This window comes from Anoplopoma fimbria, chromosome 8 (genome assembly GCF_027596085.1).
Source record: "Anoplopoma fimbria isolate UVic2021 breed Golden Eagle Sablefish chromosome 8, Afim_UVic_2022, whole genome shotgun sequence".
Classification (NCBI taxonomy): domain Eukaryota; kingdom Metazoa; phylum Chordata; class Actinopteri; order Perciformes; family Anoplopomatidae; genus Anoplopoma; species Anoplopoma fimbria.
In genome coordinates, this window is record NC_072456.1 from 11,089,248 (window position 1) to 11,112,763 (window position 23,516).

Sequence of the window (23,516 nt, forward strand, 5' to 3'; positions counted from 1 at the left end):
AGTGTCTTAGTCCCGAGTTCGCTGAGCAAGAAATTGACCACTGGTGGAGGTAGTAGACTATTAATTTCCTTTAACTAAGTAGACATAATCATTTAAAAGGAGACTTTAAAGTAAAAGTCCTGCATTCAAAATTTGACTTTGTAAAACTACAAAAGTGTTGGGTTATAAGCAAAACTGCATTTACAACACCATTTCAAAGTTTTCATTTTAAATCGTATCTTAATTTGACTCTTCATTAGAGTTCCGTTTTCAACCAAATAGTTTTCAACTATTTTTTGTTTGTTTTTGAAGGAAGAATCTACCACTGCCGGTGTTCTTCAATCTAACTCAGTCTAACTTGACGCAGCTTGACAAAAGACTACAAACATGGCTTCTGGAAGTAGCCAGGGGGCCTAAATTAATTTAGGTGACATAATCTAAGCCTGAGATCTTAAATGCAACTATATGTGGGTTTTATAATTTTACAAACGCATATGCACATTAACAAGCGTCACGTATTCGTCTGAAATACGTTTACTACCAGGGCTGGCCGTTATTTGGACTTTTTTTGCCGGTTGTTTCGATGTCGTGTCCGTCTGTTTTACCGGCGGTTTAGCTGCCCGTGGGTCTTCACAGCTCCCGTCAGGAAAAAGCGCCAACTTCTGCTACACCGTCTGAATCTCCAAACACTCATATCCACTGGATACTCCGTGAAATATATCAGACATCGACTTGAAATGACTCATTGGGGTGAGAGTGCACACTTTAGGGATTTTCAAAGTTAGTGTTGTTGAAGCGAACTGTTAAATAAACTGCGTGCTTCATCTTCTTCTTCACTACACCGCTGTGACCCAGTTTTCTCAGCCGTGTTTTCTGTAAACTGCACAATATTGAGCAAAATATTTTTACGTCTCCTTCCTGATGCAAATCAGTATTCTTAAGTAGTTTCGATTTTGGTTCGTTGTGTAACTTCAACTAAACGCAGTGCGTAGATCACTTTCGTTCTGGCTGAACTCAGATGGCGCCCACTGAATTTACATTGTGTTTCCCTTTCTTACCAGTAGGGGGCGCTGTTGTATCTCTGTAGAGGAAAAAAAAACAAAAAACATCTCCCGAGGCAACGTTACCAGGATCAGAGATGCCAGGTCTGCAGGGTGACAATGTGGTGGCGGCGCTGGGGAACCCCGTCAAGAGGAGCAAACTGTCTCTGAAGTTCCTCCAGAAGAAGGAGACTAAACGGGCTCTGGATTTCTCTGAACCTCAAGCAGATGAGCCCAAAACGGTGGAACAAGAGGAGCCTGAGGCCAGGTGTGTCTCTGTCAATGTGTGATTGATCTGGGGGGGTCATACAACGTTCAAAACACTGCTTTGATACCCTTCTTTGTTTAGGGAGGGTCTGGTTAGGCTGTGTGTCCTTTACTCCTTGCCCAAAACGTGCCAGTTGTAACACGTTTCACACAAGATAAAACAAGATAATCCTTTATTAGTCCCGCAGCGGGGACATTTACAGGATTACAGCAGCATAGAGGATAGTGCAAACAAGAGACATAGTAACAAAATAAGTATTATAAATGAGCAATTAAAAAACAGTAAAGAATCCACAGTAACTGAAATATTGTATATACAGACAGATTCTATTATAACTATTTTATTGCACAGTGTATTTGTATTGCAGAGGTTTTTAGTGACATCATTTCAATCATACTATTGTGCTTAATTCACAGCGTCTGTGAAGGCATGTTCATGTATGTGTAGATAGGGAAACTTTATATTTGGATATTTGAATACATTTGACTTAAATTATCTCCATGCTCTTGAAAACAGACAGGTTCCCATTTATATGATCATTTGACAGCTAAACATGTGGTCATAAGCCAAACAAAGCTAAGGAGCCCCGAATAGATCTTATATAAATAAAAACTATCTGGTAAGTCATGCTTGGTTATGTATATGTTAATCGTTTTTAAACAATGTACAACAGAGCATAATGATTACAACCATATTGCCAAGCCTTAGTGAAAGAATCAAACCAGTAACTAGTAGGTTATGATGTCAGCTTTTCTTTTAATTTGAAACTATGTTTTCTTCACTGTTCAGCAGCTGTGATCAGGCGGTCCATGGTCCTTCTCCATGTCCAGCCTCACCTGGCCTTCTCCTGTCATGTGAGAAGAGAGAGGGCTTGGTGCCATTTGTTGGTTTCAACAACTTGGGCAACACCTGCTATCTGAACAGCATCTTACAGGTGGGTCCCTTTCACCACAGACAAAAACATGCAGTTAACATGCGTGCCGATCCGTTAGGGAGATCCGTACAGATCACGGATGCTTTCTATTGCTCCTCTGTAAAAGTTGACTAGAACTTACCACGGGAATTTGCCATCTTAAGTTTCCTAAAGAAATACAGCTGTTGATGAGCTTTGTCTACCAGTATGGAGATGTACTATGACCATGTCAGGTTGTTTGTGATGCAGATTTCCAAGAACTTAAAGCTTCTAACTTGCTCCAACTCGGCTCCATTAATGTGGACAGGGCTGTGCGTCTAAAAATCAACAATCAGATCCTTGGATTTACTGGTATTGAGCAGCAGGTTGTTCTCTGAGCAACACTACATGGTTGTTTATTTCCTCTCCATGTGAAGTCTCATTGTTGACGGAAGAGCATACAGTATGTGTTCATTTAGGCCACTGGTTAGACAATAAGCCAAGCTTTCATGAAGTATGAAAGCAGGAAACTTTTCACTGTTGTATTACTTCACTACTTGTGTTATTATTGTGTACTGTGTTTTTGTATGTGATTTATAAGCAAATTTTGGCTTGATAATCCCAAATATTACTATTTCAGACCACTGACCTTGTATAAGCGTTATGTGGATGATTTATAATTAGTTATTTTTAAATGGCTCATCCATCCATAAATCTGTCCATTTTTTGCTGCTGGTCTAGGTTGTGTTAAATGATTAATGAATGACATTATCAAGAATACTGCTGGGAGGTAGGGAACAAAATATGATATAAATTTAAACAAAATTCAAGCAGTTGGTAAATAATTCAAGGCCTTGTCACCCATTCTGGTTTTTATTGATATCATTAATGCTTTAGCTGGTGAAACGCTTGTTAAATTGAAATCTATGTCTTTTTATAACGTCTTTTAAAAGTTTTTAGTTTAACTTAGTGAACCCCTTCAGAAACCCTGTTGTAATTGTCACTCACAGACAATGAAAAACATAGCAATGTCATAGTTTCAGTATTTGGTTCATGCTCAGTGTGTCACTCGTTTGTGTCTTCTATGTGACTACAAGCAGTAACATCCTGCCCAAAAAGTATAATTTAGAAAGTATTTTTGTGTTTTCTGTACAGAGTCAATGTTTAAGTATGATGACTAATTTATGTCTGATTGCTCCTGCAGGTGCTGTACTACTGCCCGGGGCTCAGAGAAGGAATAAAGAAACTGTACAACCTGTCTAAGAGAAAAGACGCATCAAAGGAAGAAACTGATAAAGGCGAAGAGGTTGGTGCAATCAAACAGTGATATTTCTTTTTCAAAATGTACATTTGTAAACAATGGCTTTACAAATGAACCTATCAACATCATTAATTAAAAATCCTAAATTAGGACTGTCTTACAATAATGTGCAGTCAGTGTTCCTGTTATTGTGTCCAGCTCTTCTAAGTGGATCTGATATAGTAGATATGAAGCTAAAGTCCTCTAACCTCTTTTTTTAATTAATTATTTTGTTTGTATTTCATTTCTCAGCAGTCAGAAGTCGTCGCCGAGGCTCTGCCTGCTCAAATTGAGCTCCTTGGAAGCTTCAACAGTCTTATAACATCAGTGGAACAGCTGCAGTCCAGCTTCCTGTTAAGCCCGGACGGCTTCAATGAAGGAGATCTCGCTACGCCGCCGCGAAAAATACTCCACACACTCAGGTAAGGGTTTTTGCCCGGGTGGCTGTCCAAATGATGCGTTCATTAGTAAGTTAGCTTATTTCTACACACATTAACAAGAAATGTAGGACAAAACTATGCATTCAACTGTAACGGTAAAAATCACATGCAGTTTGTTTTTGCAAAACATACAATGACGTGTCAAATTTTAAATCTTAATACTTTCATGAAATTTATTTTTAATACATTATTCCTAAACCGCCCTTTTCTGTTATCACATTGTTTAGACTTTTTTTTCAAAACACTCATGTACAAGAGCCTCGCATTTCATGTATGAGTGAGTGTTTAAAATAAAAGGAGCATAAAACTTCAGCAAAACCCATAGATATGAATATGAACACATTGCTGTGATAAATGCATGGATCGTTTTTCATCAATTAAACTAATTAAATATATTGTCAAAGTAAAAATTCTATGTTGACAAACCTAAACATTAAATTGCGTATTTCATTCGCACAACAGTCAAAATCCCCAAAGAACAGCAGCACGTGTTCACACCTCTAAGGCTAAAATAAACAGTAGCTTTGAGTTGTCCCTTAAACAATTGATAGATCATTCAAATCCATCAGTGAGCTAATTGTGACCTCTCTATGATGGCTTCAGGCAGCTGAACCCCATGTATGAAGGCTATCTTCAGCATGATGCCCAAGAGGTGCTGCAGTGCATCCTGGGATATATCCAAGAGGCCTGTGACACCATCAGGAAGGAGCAGGAGCTGGAGACGGATTCCAATGAGACCGAGGTTAAACTGGAGAACGGTGTCTCTGCAACAGAATCCAAAACTCCCTCAGAAGAGGACGGCCAAGTCAGCGGCAAGAGGAAGAGTGACACCGAGGTGGGGAATGCCAAAAAGAAGCCCAAATCTGTCAAGGCTAAGAAATCTGACGCAGAGGATAATAAACCCCTCACCCGCTCCAAAAGGAAGTCCTCCAGTGACATCACCATCAACAGCGACCCAGACAAAGATGGAGAGGAGAAGGCGGAGGATGAAAAGCCGAAGAAACCAAGTCGGGAGGCGGAGGAAAAAGGCGGTGATGGGGAGGGGAAAGGTGAAAAGGCATCCAAAGAGGCAGACGGGAAAGGAAAGAAGAGGTCCAAGCTGAGCTGGCTGAGGCCTTCTGGTAAACAACCCAGTATTTTCTCCAAGTTCCTCAGCGTGGGAAAGATCAGCTCTGCGAAGAACCAGAACAAACCGGAGCAGGAGAACGAGCTGACGGACGAGCAAAGTCCAAACGAGAAGAGCAGCGAAGAGACGTCCCCACAAAACGTGGCCGAAGACGAGAAGGCAGTGAAACGTCAGGGTATGATATTATTACTGCGGGAGGAAGAGGACATTTATTTAATATGAGGGATCTGTTTTGTCAGGTGCAGGAAATGAAGGATTTAATAAGTAGAATGATAAATATGAAACTCGTAAACTGACAGGTTGATCGCTGATGAAAGATTGAGAATTAAGAGGTCATAGTGGTTTTAGAGATTTTGGTTTTTAACTTCTCATTCAAGGAAATTTGTTTTTGCAGCCTCTTTATTTATTTATTTATTAATCATTGAAGAAAAAAGTGTGCTATATAATTATCTAGGTAGCTTTCCAATATACATTGTCTTTAGTGTTGTTTCTTAATTAGTAGGTTATTGTATTTTAAAAGCAGCTTTCAAACAGTTGGAATAGAGAGTAAAAGAAAAAGACGGGGAGACAGTAAGGATGATGGATTTCTGTTAACTGGATTTCACCTCTGACCTGTAAAATCTCAGCATTAGTTTATGTGCGACTTCAGGCCTTAAATACAACTGTTTTATGTTTTATCCAGAGGGCCTGGACCTGATGGAGCACTTGTTCCAGGGCCAACTGGTTTTGAGGACTCGCTGTCTGGAGTGTGAAAGCTTCACGGAAAGGAGAGAAGACTTCCAAGACATCAGTGTCCCGGTCCTCGATGACGAACCCAGCAGCCCGGACGACCTCTCTGAGGGTGAGGACGCTTATCAACACAGCAACTCTTTAAAAACAAAAAGTAGTCCCTGTACCATGATGGATTGATCGCTCCAAGCATGGGTTGTGGTGAACAGTTTGGCTACTGCACAGTGCAAACGCATTTTTAAAAACTTTTATTACAATGTCACCTCCTGCCAAACAGAATTTGAAGACAATCTTATTGTTTTTTTTCCTTCAGACCACAATGCAGACGAAAGAAACCAACGTGATTTAATGAAATAACTGGTCTCCTCTCTCTTCCCAGTTTCTCCTGATCCCAAACCAGAGCTGAAGACTCTGAAATGGGCGATCGCTCAGTTTGCGTCAGTGGAGCGCATCGTTGGGGAGGACAAATACTTCTGTGAGACGTGTCACCATTACACCGAGGCCGAGAGGAGTCTGCTGTTTGACAAAACCCCGGAAGTGATCACCATTCACCTCAAGCGCTTCTCTGCCAACAGTTTAGAGTGAGTTGATACATTTTTACACACGTTTATTTTCATTTCAGTATTTGCTATCCTTCATTATTTGCTTCCAAAAAAATGGAGATTAATTATAGTTGAGCTGCAACAACTAATGGGTTCTTATCAAAGCACTCAGCAGCCCTCAGGTCAGTCAAAGTTTCACAATGTGACGTGTTGGTCGCAGGCGAGCCAATAGTGGTTTGCTAGTTGCACTGAGGAGCGCAGAATTTAATGTTTTTTACAATATCTGGTTACTTAAAGGAAGCTTTTGTCACACACGACGTGTTCAAGGACCATCGTACAGATGGAAATCTGGCGATAATGTCGTTTTTTTTTACAGCTTCTGGCTGTGATTACCGGTGTAGTTTTGGCGATTGTAAGCATGCTTTTCAATCCCGCCGGTGGGTTTCGCGTTTCAGAGGTCAGTCAGCTGTGTCCTGCTTCCAATACCAGGGTTTCCTGCCACTGTATTGTAAATAGAAGTGAACTCTGCTGAAGTCACTATTTCTGTAATATTCAAGCAGAATTTACTTCTAAGATTTATCTTTAAGTTTTAGAGATCCTTGATCCGCCGATACAAATTATTGATGATCCATATTGGCAGATGCAGATCCCTTTATGTCATTATGCAGCTGCTCTATAAGGCTTCAGAATATTTATTTTTTTGCCACCCTCCAAAAAAATAATTTCACCTGGTTTACACTGAAGTCAGGGAATTTCTTTTGCATATTTTACGATGACATTTTCATGATATGACTTTTATTTACTCTTTTATGACATACTATGTTTTTTTTCTTTTTCATGAAATACAATACAATTACTCTTTTGAAGACTTACCACATACTGTAAACAGGAATACAACAGGAAACGTTTCACCTAATTCTCAATAGTCCTTCAAAATCCAGTGACATGACCGTGGTACAGATCTTATTCATCCCTGTTTCTTTTCCTTAAAGCTTGGACCCATATGCAGGTCTGTCCAAAGTGAACACTCCCCTGCAGACCCCTTTGACCTTGTCTCTGGAGGAGTGGTGCACGCGGTCGTCGTCCACGAAGGGTCAACGCTACCGGCTCTTTGCCGTGGTCATGCACAGTGGCGTTACCATCAGCAGCGGCCACTACACGGCCTACGTCTGCATGTCTGATCTGAAAGATGCCACGCTCTGGCTGGGGGACCGAAAAGAAACGGAGGAGGAGGAGGAGGAGGAAAATAAAGAGGGAACCCAAGTGAAAGATGAAGTGCTGGACTATGATGATGGAGAGGTGTCCTTCAGCCTGAATGCAAAGGGACAGAGAGGTGCAAGTTTGGCGAGCAGCAAAACGGGAGGAAAGAAGCTGTCGGAGGGCGGAGTTGGACTCCTGGGTGGCCAGAGGAGTCTGTCTAGTTGTGACCTCGGGAGCAACGGCAAACACACGGAAAAAGCAGCCAGCAGTGCATCAACAGAGGGATCCAAACGGAGGAAACCCATCAAAAGCCTGGGCCAAAATAGTGAAGCAGAACTGAACAAGGAAGCTCGAGTAGGAGAGGAGGCGTCCACAGGGCAGCAGGCTCTGAACCACCTCCTTGAATACGAGGGCAAATGGCTGCTGTTTGATGACTCTGAGGTGCGTTTGTTTGAGGAGGAAGAGTTCCTGCGAGCCTGCTCTCCTGAGACGTCCTCCTCTTCAACACCTTACCTGCTGTTCTACAGACGGATGCCTGAACCCGAACGCTAACACGGACCCGAGGCCCCCTGCTGAGTCGGGGGTTTGTGCCAGACAGACTTTTTGTAGCTAAACGAACCGAAAAATTACTGTTATGTTTTTCGATACTCCAAACGGGGTCAAACATATCGTGGCGGTCACATTAGAACATGAACTGAAGATGTGTTTGACAAAGCAAACATTCTTGTGGATTCTCACCTCAGATGTTCATGAGCCTGTTTAGGTTTTTAGAAACGTTTGGTCAAATGGGAATTACATTTTCTATGTTCCGGGATTACTTTATCCCCTTTTCTGGTATGTGGATCTTCTCTATGAAGTACAGTGAGCTGTCTATTTGCTTTCTGTCCCATTTTTTTTTTTTTTATAAATTGGAAAAGCACTTTTGAACTTAAATGTTAGTATTTGAAAATGCAAAAATGGAGAATGTCTTTATTTTTCTAAAATGTGTTTCTATATTCAAGATACTCTCAGTGCTGTGCATGTTTGGAATATATCACTTAACTAAAAGCCAAAACAAGAACCAAATATATTTTCTGTTTCAAAGCAATACAACATATGCATCATAAGGTAAGAGAGCAATACGCTGCAGTTTCTAACATATTTTCAAACCTTTGCCACCTCCAATAACAACTTCTCAGAAAGATTTGGTTTTGCACTGATCCTTTTTTTATACATCTGAGGCCTAAAATTGAACTCGTCTATGCTATGACTTTTACACTGGCATATTTTCACACTGAAAAAAAAACACTTGATGTGTCTTTTATATGCCAAGCTTATACATATTTTGTTGGTACTGTTAATACTCAAATAGTTATTGCAGGGCAAAATAACAATCAGGGTGTCTCGCTCCCTCCAGACATCAGAAGCTTTTTCAAGATGCAAATTCAGAGAGAAGATATTTTAAAAACCTTAAAAATGTGTATTTCTTCAGTCAGCTGTCAAGTACATATAATTAAATCTGTATAAAAATAATTCAGAGGAAGAAAGGTCCAATCCCTGCTCAGCGAGACTCTGACAGCATTGGACCTTCCTTCAGTTCTGTTTTTCTACTTACTCTTCATTTAAAGTTATTTTAAGACAAAACAATAAACAAGCAGATATCAGAAAAGAATGAAGAGTGCACAGGGACAGATCTACTGGACTAAAACGAGTTTGAAAGTAAGCAAGTCAAGAATCGAACACATCTTTAAGGTGTAGATTTGATCGCTTTTGTGCTTGTTCAGCGTTTTTGTAATTAATATAACGTATTTTTGCTTGTAAAATATGATCATGTTTATTATTCAGTAATGTTGACATTGTCTCAGGTTCCACAGCAGTGTTTAAATCCAATCATGGTTTCAGGGATTGAATTAGTTATTTAGCTTAGTGATTAATACCCACTATAGACCAGAGTGACTCATAAACATGGGAACGATCTCCAGGGCAAGTTTTGTGTTGTCTCTATTAAACTGTAACGGATTCCACTGTAATTATATTCATGTTGCCAGGTTCAATTCTAAAGCAATAAAGTTTGTACTTTCATCTGGAGATACTCATTCACATCCAACTGATTTGTCTCCAACATAAAATAAATCCTACATTAAAAAAACAACAATAAAACACTTGGAAGCAAGAATATTACAAACATACACCAAACTGAACATTAAAATATTTATTTAGTAAAATATTTAAAATAAACAAAACTACATAAAATAATACAAGGATGTTCGAAGTACCTTACTTTAAAACATTCTTTCAAATAAAAATGATAAAGCATCATGATAAATAATGGTACCGTTTTTTGCATGTTTTCATTTTTTTCCCTCCCCCCTCAATTGAATTACATCAACTTTTGTTGTAAAATGCAACGCTACGCCATAATAAAAAAAGTGCACACATGAAATTGAATAGAGATTTTTGACATAACATAATTAGACACATTGACTGTTAAAATCGCACCTTTTCTGCAGACAAAATGTTTTTTGGCACTTTAATTAACCGATAAAAGGGTCTCAGAGCATTCTTTGTATTCAGTGGCGTATTAGTTTACATCCAGCAGATTCTGTTGGTTTCAAAAGTGGAGGCTAACATTACTATTATTATAGCGGTAGTAAAAGGACATATAAAGACTTATGCCCCCATATGTGACAAATGGCCAGCAAAGAAAAAATCTAAATGCCAAGGCATCTCTTTAATCGTTAAGATCCACTTGAATGTCCTTCTGATTGTGTAACAGTTTGTATGTAAACAAATTAAGACACTGGAATGACGTACCAAGCTGCAACACTTGTAGCCTTTCTTTTGACATGCTATCAAAAAAAACTGACCAACCTTCAAGAGACTCCTATTTACAATCGAGAATAAATTAATATTGCATTTTCTGGTGTGTGTGTTTTTGTGTGTGTGCGCGCCTGTATTCTTCTTTATCTTCACAGGTCAAGCTTGCGAAGACTCATTCTGCTGAAGGAATCTCTGAAAATAAGGAAAACATTTTTTTTCATTTAGACATATATCTGATGTTTTTCATTGGACATGGAAGTGATTTGGGGGATTAACTGGACTTCGAGGCAATTATTTTAGCAACATGTAGGCTGGTTTATCTGCGGTTTCCATTCCCATTTTAAAATACAGAATTCTGGCTTGACCACAAAGCTGGGATCACTTAAATGTCCTGACAAAATAACAAACACATGACATAGATACTTAAACAAAAGCAGCACAAAATGTAGTGTGAAAATCCCGAGCTACCTTATCAAGCTGTCCGTTTGCTGCATGATTATTGAAGAAGCAAAAACAAAGATTCATTTAAGGTCACCAAAACGTATTGCAGGGTATATGCAGGAATCCTTAAGATAATGTTAATACTTTTAAAGACCCTTTCCATACATTTAAGGAACTCATCACAACTTTGAGTTCTAACCGGTTACATCAGCTTAACTGGATAAGCAGGTTTTCCGTAACCTGCTTATCCAGCAGAGAACTGGATAAGCAGGTTTTCCGTAACCTGCTTATCCAGTTAAGGGTCGCAGGGTGCTGGAGCCGATCTCAGCTGTCAATGGGTGAAGGCAGGGTTCACCCTGGACAGGTCGCCAGTCTGTCACAGGGCAGACATATAGAGACAGACAACCATTCACACTCACATCCACACCTACGGGCAATTTAGAGTCTTCAATGCACCTCAGCTGCATGTCTTTGGACTGTGGGAGGAAGCCGGAGAACCCGGAGAGAACCCACGCTGACACGGGGAGAACATGCAAACTCCACACAGAAGGTTGTCCAGCCCGGGAATTGAACCCGGGCCCCTCTTGCTGTGAGGCGACAGTGCTAACCACTACACCACCGTGCAGCTTGATTGATTGTAAGATAGCTATATAAAGTCTGTGATAACAACATATATTATGTCATGAATAAGTCACAATACTATGTTGTAAAAAAAGTCATTGTAAAGCACATCTTCAAAAAAGTCGTAAAATTGTATGTAATAGTGTTGTAAAAAAGTACTATAGCATATCATGAAAAAATCATCGTATTGTCTTACAAATATAGTAAAGTATGTTGAAAAAGACAGTATAGCATTTAGAGAAATGTCATAGTATATCAAAAAAGACATGGTACGTAAAAAAAAATCCTAATATAGCATGTCGAAAATAAGTTATAGTATATTATGTCAAGAAAAAGTCATTGCATAATCTGTTGAAATAGTCATAAAAAAGTCATGGGAAAGGAATAGTAAACTACATGAAAAAATGTACTGTATAGTTTGATGAAAAGAGTCAAATTATAGTATGTCACAAAGTCATGAAAAAGTCTTAATATAGAATGTAGCAAAAAGTCATAAAAATGTCATAGTATAGTATGTCGAAAAAAGTCATACAAAAGTCATAGGGTAGAATGTTAAAAAAAGACAGTTTGTATTTCAAAAAAGTCACTGCAAACTATGTCGAAAAAAGTAAAACAAATGTCATAGTTGTCATATGTTGAAAACAACTCATAGTATAGAATGTCAAAAACAGTCATAGTATTGTATGTTAAAAAAAGTGAAAGAAAGTCGTAGGACAGTATGTCGAAAAGTCACAGTATAGTATGTTGAATAAAGTCTAAAAAAGTCATAGTATAGTATGTCCAAAAAAGGAAAAAAAAAGTCATAGGATAGTCAGTCAAAAAAAGTCATAGGATATTATGTTGAAAGAAGTGAAAAAAAATCATAATATAGTATGAGGAAAAATTCGAAACAAAGTCATAGTATAGTGTCAAAAAAAGTCAGGATATTATGTCGAAAAAAGTAAAATAAAATAATTGTATAGTGTGTCGAAAAAAAGTCATACTATAGTATGTCAAAAGAAGTCATAGTATAGTATGTCAAAAGAAGTCATAGTATAGTATGTCCAAAAAAGTTAAAAAAAAGTCATAGTATAGTATGTCCAAAAAAAAAAAGTAAAAAAAAAAAAAAAAGTCATAGTATAGTATGTCCAAAAAAGTAAAAAAAAGTCATAGTATAGTATGTCCAAAAAAATTTAAAAAAGTCATAGTATAGTATGTCCAAAAAAGCCATAGTATAGTATGTCAAAAAGTGAACAAAAGTCATAGGATAGTATGTCAAAAGAAGTCATAGTATAGTATGTCCAAAAAAGTGAAAAAAAGTCAAAGTATAGTATGTCCAAAAAGGTCATAAAAAGGTCATAGTATAGCATGTCTAAAACATTCATTAACAAGTCTAGTATGTATGTATAAAACAGTACAGTATGTCGAAAACAGTCATAGTATAAAAGTTCAAAAAAGTCATGGAAATGGTATAATACATTGTTGTAAAAAGCAATGAAAAAGTCACAGTATAGTATGTTGAATAAAGTCTAAAAAAGTCATAGTATAGTATGTCGAAAAAAAGGAAAAAAGGTCATAGGATAGTATGTCCAAAAAATGGAAAAAAAAAGTCATAGGATATTATGTTGAAAGAAGTGAAAAAAATAATCATAATATAGTATGAGGAAAAATTCAAAAAAGTCATAGTATAGTGTCAAAGAAAGTCAGGATATTATGTCGAAAAAAGTAAAATAAAATAATTGTATAGTGTGTCAAAAGAAAAAAAGTCATACTATAGTATGTCAAAAAAGAAAAAAAAGTCATAGGATAGTATGTCAAAAGAAGTCATAGTATAGTATGTCCAAAAAAGTCATACTATAGTATGTCAAAAAAAAAAAGTCATACTATAGTATGTCAAAAGAAGTCATAGTATAGTATGTCCAAAAAAGTCATAGGATAAAAAAATAGTTATGTTGAAAAGAAGTGGAAAAAAAGTCATAGTATAGTATGTCCAAAAAAGTGAAAAATAGTCAAAACAAAGTCATAGTATAGTGTCAAAAAAAAATCAGGATATTATGTCCAAAAAAGAAAAAAAAGTCAAAATAAAAAAAGTAATTGTATAGTATGTATGTCCAAAAAAGTCATACTATAGTATGTCAAAAGAAGTCATAGTATAGTATGTCAAAAGAAGTCATAGTATAGTATGTCCAAAAAAGTGAAAAAAAGTCATAGTATAGTATGTCCAAAAAAGTGAAAAAAATAGTATGTCCAAAAAAGTCATAGTATAGTATGTCCAAAAAAGTAAAAAAAAAAAAGTCATAGTATAGTATGTCCAAAAAAGTTTAAAAAAGTCATAGTATAGTATGTCCAAAAAAGTAAAAAAAAGTCATAGTATAGTATGTCCAAAAAAGTTTAAAAAGTCATAGTATAGTATGTCCAAAAAAGCCATAGTATAGTATGTCAAAAGAAGTGAACAAAAGTCATAGGATAGTATGTCAAAAGAAGTCATAGTATAGTATGTCCAAAAAAGTCAAAAAAAGTCAAAGTATAGTATGTCCAAAAAAAATAAAAAGGTCATAGTATAGCATGTCTAAAACATTCATTAACAAGTCTAGTATGTATGTATAAAACAGTACAGTATGTCGAAAACAGTCATAGTATAAAAGTTCAAAAAAGTCATGGAAATGGTATAATACATTGTTGTAAAAAGCAATGAAAAAGTCACAGTATAGTATGTTGAATAAAGTCTAAAAAAAACAGTCATAGTATAGTATGTCAAAAAAGGAAAAAATACATTGGTCATAGGATAGTATGTCCAAAAAAGTCAAAAAAAAAAAAAGTCATAGGATATTATGTTGAAAGAAGTGAAAAAAAATCATAATATAGTATGAGGAAAAATTCTAAAAAAGTCATAGTATAGTGTCAAAAAAAGTCAGGATATTATGTCGAAAAAAGTCAAATAAAATAATTGTATAGTGTGTCGAAAAAAAGTCATACTATAGTATGTCAAAAGAAGTCATAGTATAGTATGTCAAAAGAAGTCAAAAAAAAGTCATAGTATAAAAGTCATGTCCAAAAAGTCATAGTATAGTATGTCCAAAAAAGTGAAAAAAAAAGTCATACTATAGTATGTCAAAAAGAAGTATACTATAGTATGTCAAAAGAAGTCATAGTATAGTATGTCCAAAAAGTGAAAAAAAGTCATAGTATAGTATGTCCAAAAAAGTAAAAAAAAAAGTCATAGTATAGTATGTCCAAAAAAGTAAAAAAAAAAGTCATAGTATAGTATGTCCAAAAAAGCCAAAATATAGTATGTCCAAAAAGTTAAAAAAAAAGTCATAGTATAGTATGTCAAAAAAGTCAAAAAAATGTCAAGTATAGTATGTCCAAAAAAGTTAAAAAAAAGTCATAGTATAGTATGTCCAAAAAAGTTTAAAAAAGTCATAGTATAGTATGTCCAAAAAAAAAATCATAGTAAAAAAAAAGTCATAGTATAGTATGTCCAAAAAAGCCAAAATGTCCAAAAAGTAAAAAAAAGTCATAGTATAGTATGTCCAAAAAAGTTAAAAAAAGTCATAGTATAGTATGTCCAAAAAAGCCATAGTATAGTATGTCAAAAGAAGTGAACAAAAGTCATAGGATAGTATGTCAAAAGAAGTGAACAAAAGTCATACTATAGTATGTCAAAAGAAGTCATAGTATAGTATGTCAAAAGAAGTCATAGTATAGTATGTCCAAAAAGTCATAGTATAGTATGTCAAAAAAGTTAAAAAGTCATACTATAGTATGTCAAAAAAGTCATACTATAGTATGTAAAAAAGTCAAATAGTATGTCAAAAAGTGAAAATAAAGTATAGTATAGTATGTCCAAAAAGTGAAAATAAAGTCATAGTATAGTATGTCCAAAAAGTGAAAATAAAGTCATAGTATAGTATGTCAAAAAAAGTATAGTATGTCCAAAAAAGTCATAGTATAGTATGTCCAAAAAAGTTAAAAAAAAGTCATAGTATAGTATGTCCAAAAAAGTTAAAAAAAAGTCATAGTATAGTATGTCCAAAAAAGTAAAAAAAAGTCATAGTATAGTATGTCCAAAAAGTTTAAAAAAGTCATAGTATAGTATGTCCAAAAAAGTTAAAAAAAATCATAGTATAGTATGTCCAAAAAAGTCATAGTATAGTATGTCAAAAGAAGTGAACAAAAGTCATAGGATAGTATGTCAAAAGAAGTGAACAAAAGTCATACTATAGTATGTCAAAAGAAGTCATAGTATAGTATGTCAAAAGAAGTCATAGTATAGTATGTCCAAAGAAGTCATAGTATAGTATGTCCAAAAAAGTGAAAAAAAAAGTCATAGTATAGTATGTCAAAAGAAGTCATATTATAGTACGTCAAAAGAAGTCATAGGATAGTATGTCCAAAAAGTGAAAATAAAGTCATAGTATAGTATGTCCAAAAAAGTAAAAAAAGTCATAGTATAGTATGTCCAAAAAGTTAAAAAAAGTCATAGTATAGTATGTCCAAAAAAGCCATAGTATAGTATGTCCAAAAAAGTCATAGTATAGTATGTCCAAAAAAAAAAAAGTCATAGTATAGTATGTCCAAAAAAGTAAAGAAAAGTCATAGTATAGTATGTCCAAAAAAGTTAAAAAAAAGTCATAGTATAGTATGTCCAAAAAAGTTTAAAAAAGTCATAGTATAGTATGTCCAAAAAAGTCAAAAGTCATAGTATAGTATGTCCAAAAAAGTCATAGTATAGTATGTCAAAAGAAAAAAAAGTCATAGTATAGTATGTCCAAAAAAGTTAAAAAAAAAAGTCATAGTATGTCCAGAAAAGCCATAGTATAGTATGTCAAAAGAAGTGAACAAAAGTCAAAGTATAGTATGTCAAAAGAAGTGAACAAAAGTCATACTATAGTATGTCAAAAGAAGTCATAGTATAGTATGTCAAAAGAAGTCATATTATAGTATGTCCAAAAAAGTAAAAAAAAAAGTCATAGTATAGTATGTCCAAAAAAGTTAAAAAAAAGTCATAGTATAGTATGTCCAAAAAAGTAAAAAAAAGTCATAGTCCAAAAAAGTAAAAAAAGTATAGTATAGTATGTCCAAAAAGTGAAAATAAAGTCATAGTATAGTATGTCCAAAAAGTGAAAATAAAGCCATAGTATAGTATGTCAAAAGAAGTGAACAAAGGTCATAGGATAGTATGTCAAAAGAAGTCATAGTATAGTATGTCCAAAAAAGTGAAAAAAAGTCAAAGTATAGTATGTCCAAAAAAGTCATAAAAAGGTCATAGTATAGCATGTCTAAAACATTCATTAACAAGTCTAGTATGTATGTATAAAACAGTACAGTATGTCGAAAACAGTCATAGTATAAAAGTTCAAAAAAGTCATGGAAATGGTATAATACATTGTTGTAAAAAGCAATGAAAAAGTCACAGTATAGTATGTTGAATAAAGTCTAAAAAAGTCATAGTATAGTATGTCGAAAAAAGGAAAAAAGGTCATAGGATAGTATGTCCAAAAAAGGGAAAAAAAAGTCATAGGATATTATGTTGAAAGAAGTGAAAAAAAATCATAATATAGTATGAGGAAAAATTCTAAAAAAGTCATAGTATAGTGTCAAAAAAAGTCAGGATATTATGTCGAAAAAAGTCAAATAAAATAATTGTATAGTGTGTCGAAAAAAAGTCATAGTATAGTATGTCAAAAGAAGTCATATTATAGTATGTCCAAAAAGAAAAAAAGTCATAGTATAGTATGTCCAAAAAAGTCATAGGATAGTATGTCAAAAGAAGTCATAGTATAGTATGTCCAAAAAAGTGAAAAAAAGTCATAGTATAGTATGTCCAAAAAAGTGAAAAAAAAGTAATAGGATAGTATGTCCAAAAAAGTGAAATAAAAGTCATATTATAGTATGTCCAAAAAGGTGAAAAAAAGTCATAGAATAGTATGTCCAAAAAAGTGAAAAAAAGTTAAGGATAATATGTAGAAAAAAAGAAAAAGTCATAAAAAGAAAGTCATAAAAAGTCCTAGTACATTCAAACGAGTAAAAATATAGAATGTCAAAAAAGTCATGGAAAAGGCTTGGAATAGAACGTCATAAATAGCAATAAAAAAGTCATAATATAGCATGTCGAAAAATTCAGAATATAGTATGTTTAAAAAAGTCATAGTATAGTTCAAAAGGTCATAATAATGTAATGTTTAAGTATGTTGAAAAAAAGTCATAAAAAAGTTATAGTATACTATCTAGAAAAAAGTATTTGCAGATGCCCAGAAAGGTCACAAACACAGTCAAATAAAAAGAAAAGAAAATAGAAGCAGGGGGCGGGGTCTCTGTAGAAAGAGACACCACCACAAACTATACTTGGTGATTGAGAGGGATTCTTTTTGAGTCGATACGCTGGTTTTTAAGATATTCTTGCATATTATACCTTGCTTGAGGGCCTTATTGTAGCCAGTTGATTTATCAACTTTAATACTTTTTAGCACCCTGTGGACACCCTGTATCATCTACATTCATACAGAGAAAAGGTGCCCCGGTCCAGCCCTACCTGTGTGAGTTGACCTGAAGTACAGGTTTATAAAGCTGTGGGATCTTTCTGTTGATGAGGGGCTGAAGCGCCTCCTTCAGCCGGTGATAGTTCCTCTCCAGCTCCCTCTGGTACTCCTTCTGGTCCGGACCAATCAGGCTCTTATTCTTACGCAGGGCATCTTCACACCTTTGGCAGAGAAAAAATACTGGCCGTTAGATTCTGTACAATACTTTGTCTTGCTACTGTAGATAGATATGAAGAATCTTTGCCCTACTCGTTCTGTAGGAAGGCTTATTAAGGCATCTGGTTTAACTATAATTGTAGTTAAACGTTCACTTTTCAGCAAACTGGCGGAAACGTTCTTAAACGAACCATCAGAATAGATAAGGGGGCTGTTTTGCATAGAAACCAACATGAACCCATGAAACTCTCTTATATCAACAGCAGCTTTTTGACTGATCAAAACAATCTTTTTCGTTTCCTAAAAAGAGAAAGATCGTTTTCTCATTATTTTGACAAACGGATCACAGTACTTAAAGATTGTTTTTTCATAATTTTGTGTTAAATATTGTGTCTCTCGGACATGTTGCACCTGAGGATTCATCGTTCACAGTCCATACCTCTTTGTGAAGTCTTTGAAGCAGAGCCGTAGCTTATTGTGGTGTCTATACAGCTTTGGGTCACTGGGAATCTCTGACAGGAACACCTGAGCCACCTCCAGAGGACCCTGAGGGAAACAGATATGACTATTTAGTCTAAAACTTTACTCATGCTCATAAATTCCTCTAATACTACTTTTTTTCATATGCTTTTTCTTTCTTCCCAAGCACCAATGCAAATGCTTAACACATTACCTGGTTGACAGTTGTGCCCACTGATCCCTGTAGGACCATCTGCAGCATCTTTGCATCAGCAGGGTCCTGGTGGGTGGCGAAGGCCAGCTCCTGAGTCTTCTTCTGCATGTCTTCTATTGCCACTTCAATGGGTGTGGATATAATCTGGAAAGTCACAGATACTAGCTGTTTCAAGAGTTGGATAAAACTGTTCCTTTTACAATCACTTCATTTTTCAGATAATCATCCTTAAACAGCTGGAGATAAGATACTGTATGCTGTTTTTCTTTTTTTTAAAATAAAAAATGCAAATCTTTATTAGTTGTTAGCTGTCTGAGAAGAAATCAAAATAAACTAAAATAGGTATATAAAAAAAACTAAACTCTTCTGCAGGACAGTTGCTTTCTGGGAGCAGGTTGAAAAGTGTTCACCCACCTCCTCTTTGTGGATGATGTTGATGCGTGTCTTGATGTAAGGGAAAGCGTGGGAGGTGGTGAGGATGGTCTTGCGTTTGAACTGTTCGTGCAGGTCCCCGTGGGCACGCCCGTCTAGAGTGAAGGGGGTGCAGTAGACGAAACGTCGCAAATTGTAGTTCTTGTCAAAGTAGGTGATGCGGTCCTTCATCTCGTACGTGTCGAAGTACGGCTCCACATATGTGATCTGGATGAATGCCTAGAGAAATAACAGTTAGAACATATTATAACATATGTTCCCTCTGTTGAAGATGGATTCTGAGACTAAAGGTTTGAATAAAATCAATTTAAACTTCACAAATTCCATCCACAAAATCCCACATGTGGAAATGAACACTCTGCCCAACACCAACCTTATTTGGGTCCAACTTGCACTTGTCCACTGGGTTGGAGTCCTTAATGACTTCGACCTGGTCCTCTCCAAATCGCTCTCCATAGAAACCCTGAGGAAAAAAATGCAGCACAGAACCTCATTAGTTCTGAGCAGAAGTACTAAAAGCACCCATGGCTACGAGGAAATCTAAGAATCGTGGTTTTACAGGAGAATCCAGTGGCTTCATGGTGGAATTTACCTCTAGCCTGTGAGAAATTTCCGCCAGCTTCGTGATGGCCGGCTCTTTGTACACAAACTCCTGCTCGTCCAAGTCGCCCAACTTTGAACCGTAAAATCCAACTCTGAAGTACGTACCAAACATCCTCTTTCCATCCTGCGAGCAGAGAGAGATAAATGTTAGTGCTGAGCAAGAATATAACGTAACTTCGGATAAGAATGTGTTCATTACACTCCAGATTGTCAAAATAAAACCAAACTTTTTTTAAAGCCATTGTCCAAATCCGTTAATCATACTAAGATACAGTGCAAAACCTAATTTCTTACAACGGTGAGCTTTTTTTATGCTGATCACTACTGAGGACCAGGAAGCATTTGCAACGAAATGATGGCTCTTTTTTTTTTTCCTTTTATATTCTGATAAGAAGTCCATCCAACAACAGTAGACTTCAGCTCCAGATGTGACTGTTTAGTTCACAGGTGTAAAGGAAGGGAGAAAAGGTTCTAGCTCATTCAGAGAAATGAAAAGGTGCAAGAGTGATTCATCACAGCAATAAGACAAGATAAGACGTAAAGTAATAGCATCTCCTCATGTTAAAAAAAATATTGTAGCTTATAGAAGTGTCTTTGAATGGTTTCTATGTCTGTGAAGATATGGGTTGTGTCTGATAGAAAGCAGCCATGAGGAGGTGAGCAACCTCAACACCATCATCCACACATTTAGTCTACAGTACCCACAGACACACAGTAATAAGCAGGTATCACCTCTTAGCAATTTACTGAAGAAATTGCAGTTTTTCTAAGATTGTTTAACCGTTTTTCCACCTCTACAATTGTAAAGTACACAGAGGAAAGACAGGTCCCTTGTTTCACCACAGAGTAACAGGAAGAGGGCAAAACATCAACAGGAAAGAAAAGAAAAAAAACTATTCTAAAATATGCATTGACCAGCCAGCAGAATATTCACGGATGCCTACACTCAACCACTCCGTGATATTTTAGGAAGAACAGCCTCTGAGTAACGAAAAAAAAAAATCACCATCAAATCTAGAAACTCTGAATTTTGTTCCCCACAGACATCCGGAAAGCAATTTCAGATTAAAGTTGATTAAAGTCAGACAGAGCAGGTCTGATACAGATGTACAGACGGGAGTGAACGAGTGTGTTTGTGTGTGTGTGTGTGTGTGTGTGTGTGTATAACATGTGAAAGGGAGAAGCTGTGGATAAGTGGCGCAGGTAGTTTACCTCTAGTAAAAAGTTATCTATTGAAACCCTCTTGGTAACGGCAAGCTTGAGGTAAATCTTACAAATCCATCTTGTATTTTTACTTCAACTGCTCATTTAAAAAGAAATTCAAGCAAAAATTGAAGACCCTGAAAACTTAGGAACTTACCACAAGACACAAATAAGTAAAGTGGGAAGGAAGGGTCGGCAACCAGGGAAATCAAAAAGGAGAAAACAGAACAAATTTTAATGAGGATTGGGTTCCTCCAGAGAATTTCAAAAACAACACAAACTAACACACAATAGATAAATATCTCGATTGATTGAAAAAAAAAAAAAAAAAGAACATAAAGTCATTGTGGAGGATCCAGATCATGCAAAGGCAGACAGTTATGACAAAAAGAAGAAAAACAAAGTGAGAAAAAACAGATCCATAACCGTCAGAAACACAACATGCACTCTCAGTGCATTTCCAAAAGGAACACAGAGTGCTCTGTCGATGTCATGCAACAAACCATGAGAACTCAGAGGTTAATTCTGTTAACGAAAGAACAGGATGGATGAAAAAATATCAGGGGTCGATTTAGTTTGAACTATTAAAAGAAAGGGCAAAAATAAGGACTAATCAAAATCAAAAGGGATAAATCAAGTAATCCTGAGATTACTGCAAATTGAACCCTCTTGGAAAAAAAAAACCTGACTGCCTCAGGAATTTGGTTCCAGCTTCGACCCAATGCAAGTCTGCAACACCTTATGTTTTAGAAGGATTATTTATTGGCGTGTGGAAAGATGACCAATGGCTAGAGCAGGGAGGCTAACAGATACCCTTGGCGTAAAAACAGTGCACTGAAATCGAGCCCTGTGGTTGAAGATGAGATGAAATGAAGTGTGACAGCAGACGTGTCAGTCAATGAGCGTGTTCTGACTGACGCACCAGCAGACAGACAGAAGATGAAGACAGGAAGAGTGCGGATTGTGCAGGTGATGCATTCATTGAGACTGAGTCACACACTGTGGCTCCCATGCACAGCCTGCCAACACGGTCACGTTATGAGAACAAGATCTTCTTGCACATGAAGAGGAGGGAGGAGAGAGGAAAATGAGGGTGTTGCTGCTCGTACAGCAGGTGTCCCCAGCGGGGGCAGACAGTTGACATTGTCTGCAGATGTTAATGGATGGGCTGTATGTAACAAAGCAAAGAGAGCAACAGAATGCCCACGGCTGGCAAATAAAGAGATGAGAGTACAATACGAAAAAGATAAACAACACGAGCAGGGCCAAGCAGGAACTGTTTAGCCACCTACCTCCCAGCCAGTACTCTGTGTGACAAAGAGAATACAGGACAAGTGAACAACAACACACAAAACGACCCCACAGAACAGTGTGGCATTCGCACACACAGATATGTTACAGAAGAATGGACTCTTTGAAACTAATCCAGGTTACTAGCTGGAGTGGAGAACAACTGACCTCTGACAAACACAAAAAAAAAAACATATCCTTATATAATAAATCAAGGATCATTTTTTGTCCCCCAAAAATATTGCCTTTGTGCAGTTCCTTGGCACACCAGCGGACTGTAACCTTGCCCACAACATTGTAATTATAGGTCACACAACTGGCCTTTAAGAAAAAACACAACAGGAGTCTCTTCCCACACATCATGCAACCTGTTTCATACTTTACAAGCATGCAAGGTCTACGACAATATAAAAAAACAAAACACACTGGAAATAAAATGCTAAAATAATAATTCCATTCAAAGCCGTGTTTGTGTGAAGGCAACAGGACCATATTTACACAATATTTCCAGTTGTGTTTGGTGGTGCGCCTGCGTTATTTCTTTGCTGACCGTGACGTATTCTGAGGCAATGAAAATGAAAAACTTGTGGCCAGACCTTGGTTTTGTCCCAGTTCTCTACTATAAAATCCTGCTGGAAGACAATTAACCCCTCGCACCAAAAAGGTGACAGATACACGTGACAAAACATTCTTGTGACTGTCTCACTAAGGTTTTTGGGTGTTCATATTGAGTTATGATGTTGGAACATGCTATTCTGTTTTAACACTTGATCCATATTACTGAATTTACACAGGAACAACCTTATGTAACCCAGATGTGATCTTTTCATAGCATAAGGCTGAAAAAAAATACGAATTTGGTTCTTGTAAAAAATTCAGTGTCAGCTTAACACTTTAAGCTGCTGTAGCCTGTTGTGGAAGAGAATATCTACTTTGTGTATGTGTGTGGCATATGTGTGTGTGTGTTTACCTGATGCACAATTTTGCCAAAGGCTTCCTGTAGTTTACCATGAATGGTGGCGAGCTTCTTTGCATCCCTGCTGGCTTCATGGACAGGAATCAGTACCTTGTACACTTCGTTTACCGCCTCATACATGCCCGCCTGGAAAGGAGATCGAGACAAATGTTTGTATGGTACAGTCAGTCATCCAAAAATACCAAAAATTTAAATTTCTAGATTTTCATTTGACTTAAAAGGCCTGAATAAGGAACACTGGAAAAGTTACACGCACAGCTGACTATAATCTTACATTACTCTTTG

General features: G+C 36.4%; 2 protein-coding genes across 8 annotated transcripts in view; one reads left to right on the top strand and one right to left on the bottom strand.

Annotated features, from left to right (window-relative positions):
- The first annotated feature begins 616 nt into the window (after positions 1-616).
- Positions 617-9,647, top strand: usp1 (ubiquitin specific peptidase 1). 3 transcript variants are annotated; one of them, XM_054602746.1, is made up of 9 exons: positions 617-729; positions 1,041-1,287; positions 2,077-2,221; positions 3,384-3,485; positions 3,732-3,901; positions 4,523-5,220; positions 5,728-5,886; positions 6,154-6,355; positions 7,309-9,647. In XM_054602746.1, the coding sequence occupies exons 2-9, from the start codon at positions 1,118-1,120 to the stop codon at positions 8,066-8,068; spliced, it is 2,406 nt and encodes an 801-aa protein (XP_054458721.1). In that variant the 5' UTR covers positions 617-729; positions 1,041-1,117; the 3' UTR covers positions 8,069-9,647. The 3 variants fall into 3 exon arrangements, with proteins under 3 accessions (XP_054458721.1, XP_054458723.1, XP_054458722.1); XM_054602748.1 differs by having other exon boundaries at positions 2,080-2,221; XM_054602747.1 differs by having other exon boundaries at positions 1,044-1,287.
- dock7 (dedicator of cytokinesis 7) overlaps positions 9,444-23,516 on the bottom strand; it is a 54,132-nt gene continuing 40,059 nt past the window's right edge. For 3 of the 5 annotated variants that reach the window (XM_054602743.1, XM_054602741.1, XM_054602745.1), the window contains 9 exons: positions 23,226-23,357; positions 22,258-22,272; positions 19,752-19,877; positions 19,533-19,622; positions 19,142-19,378; positions 18,728-18,871; positions 18,494-18,600; positions 17,892-18,059; positions 9,444-10,507 (listed from right to left, as the gene is read on the bottom strand). In XM_054602743.1, coding sequence (XP_054458718.1) covers positions 10,465-10,507; positions 17,892-18,059; positions 18,494-18,600; positions 18,728-18,871; positions 19,142-19,378; positions 19,533-19,622; positions 19,752-19,877; positions 22,258-22,272; positions 23,226-23,357 — 1,062 coding nt within the window. In that variant the 3' untranslated portion in view covers positions 9,444-10,464. Of the gene's footprint in view, positions 10,508-17,891; positions 18,060-18,493; positions 18,601-18,727; positions 18,872-19,141; positions 19,379-19,532; positions 19,623-19,751; positions 19,887-22,257; positions 22,273-23,225; positions 23,358-23,516 lie in introns of all 5 variants that reach the window. The other 2 variants (XM_054602744.1, XM_054602742.1) reach the window with 1 other exon arrangement.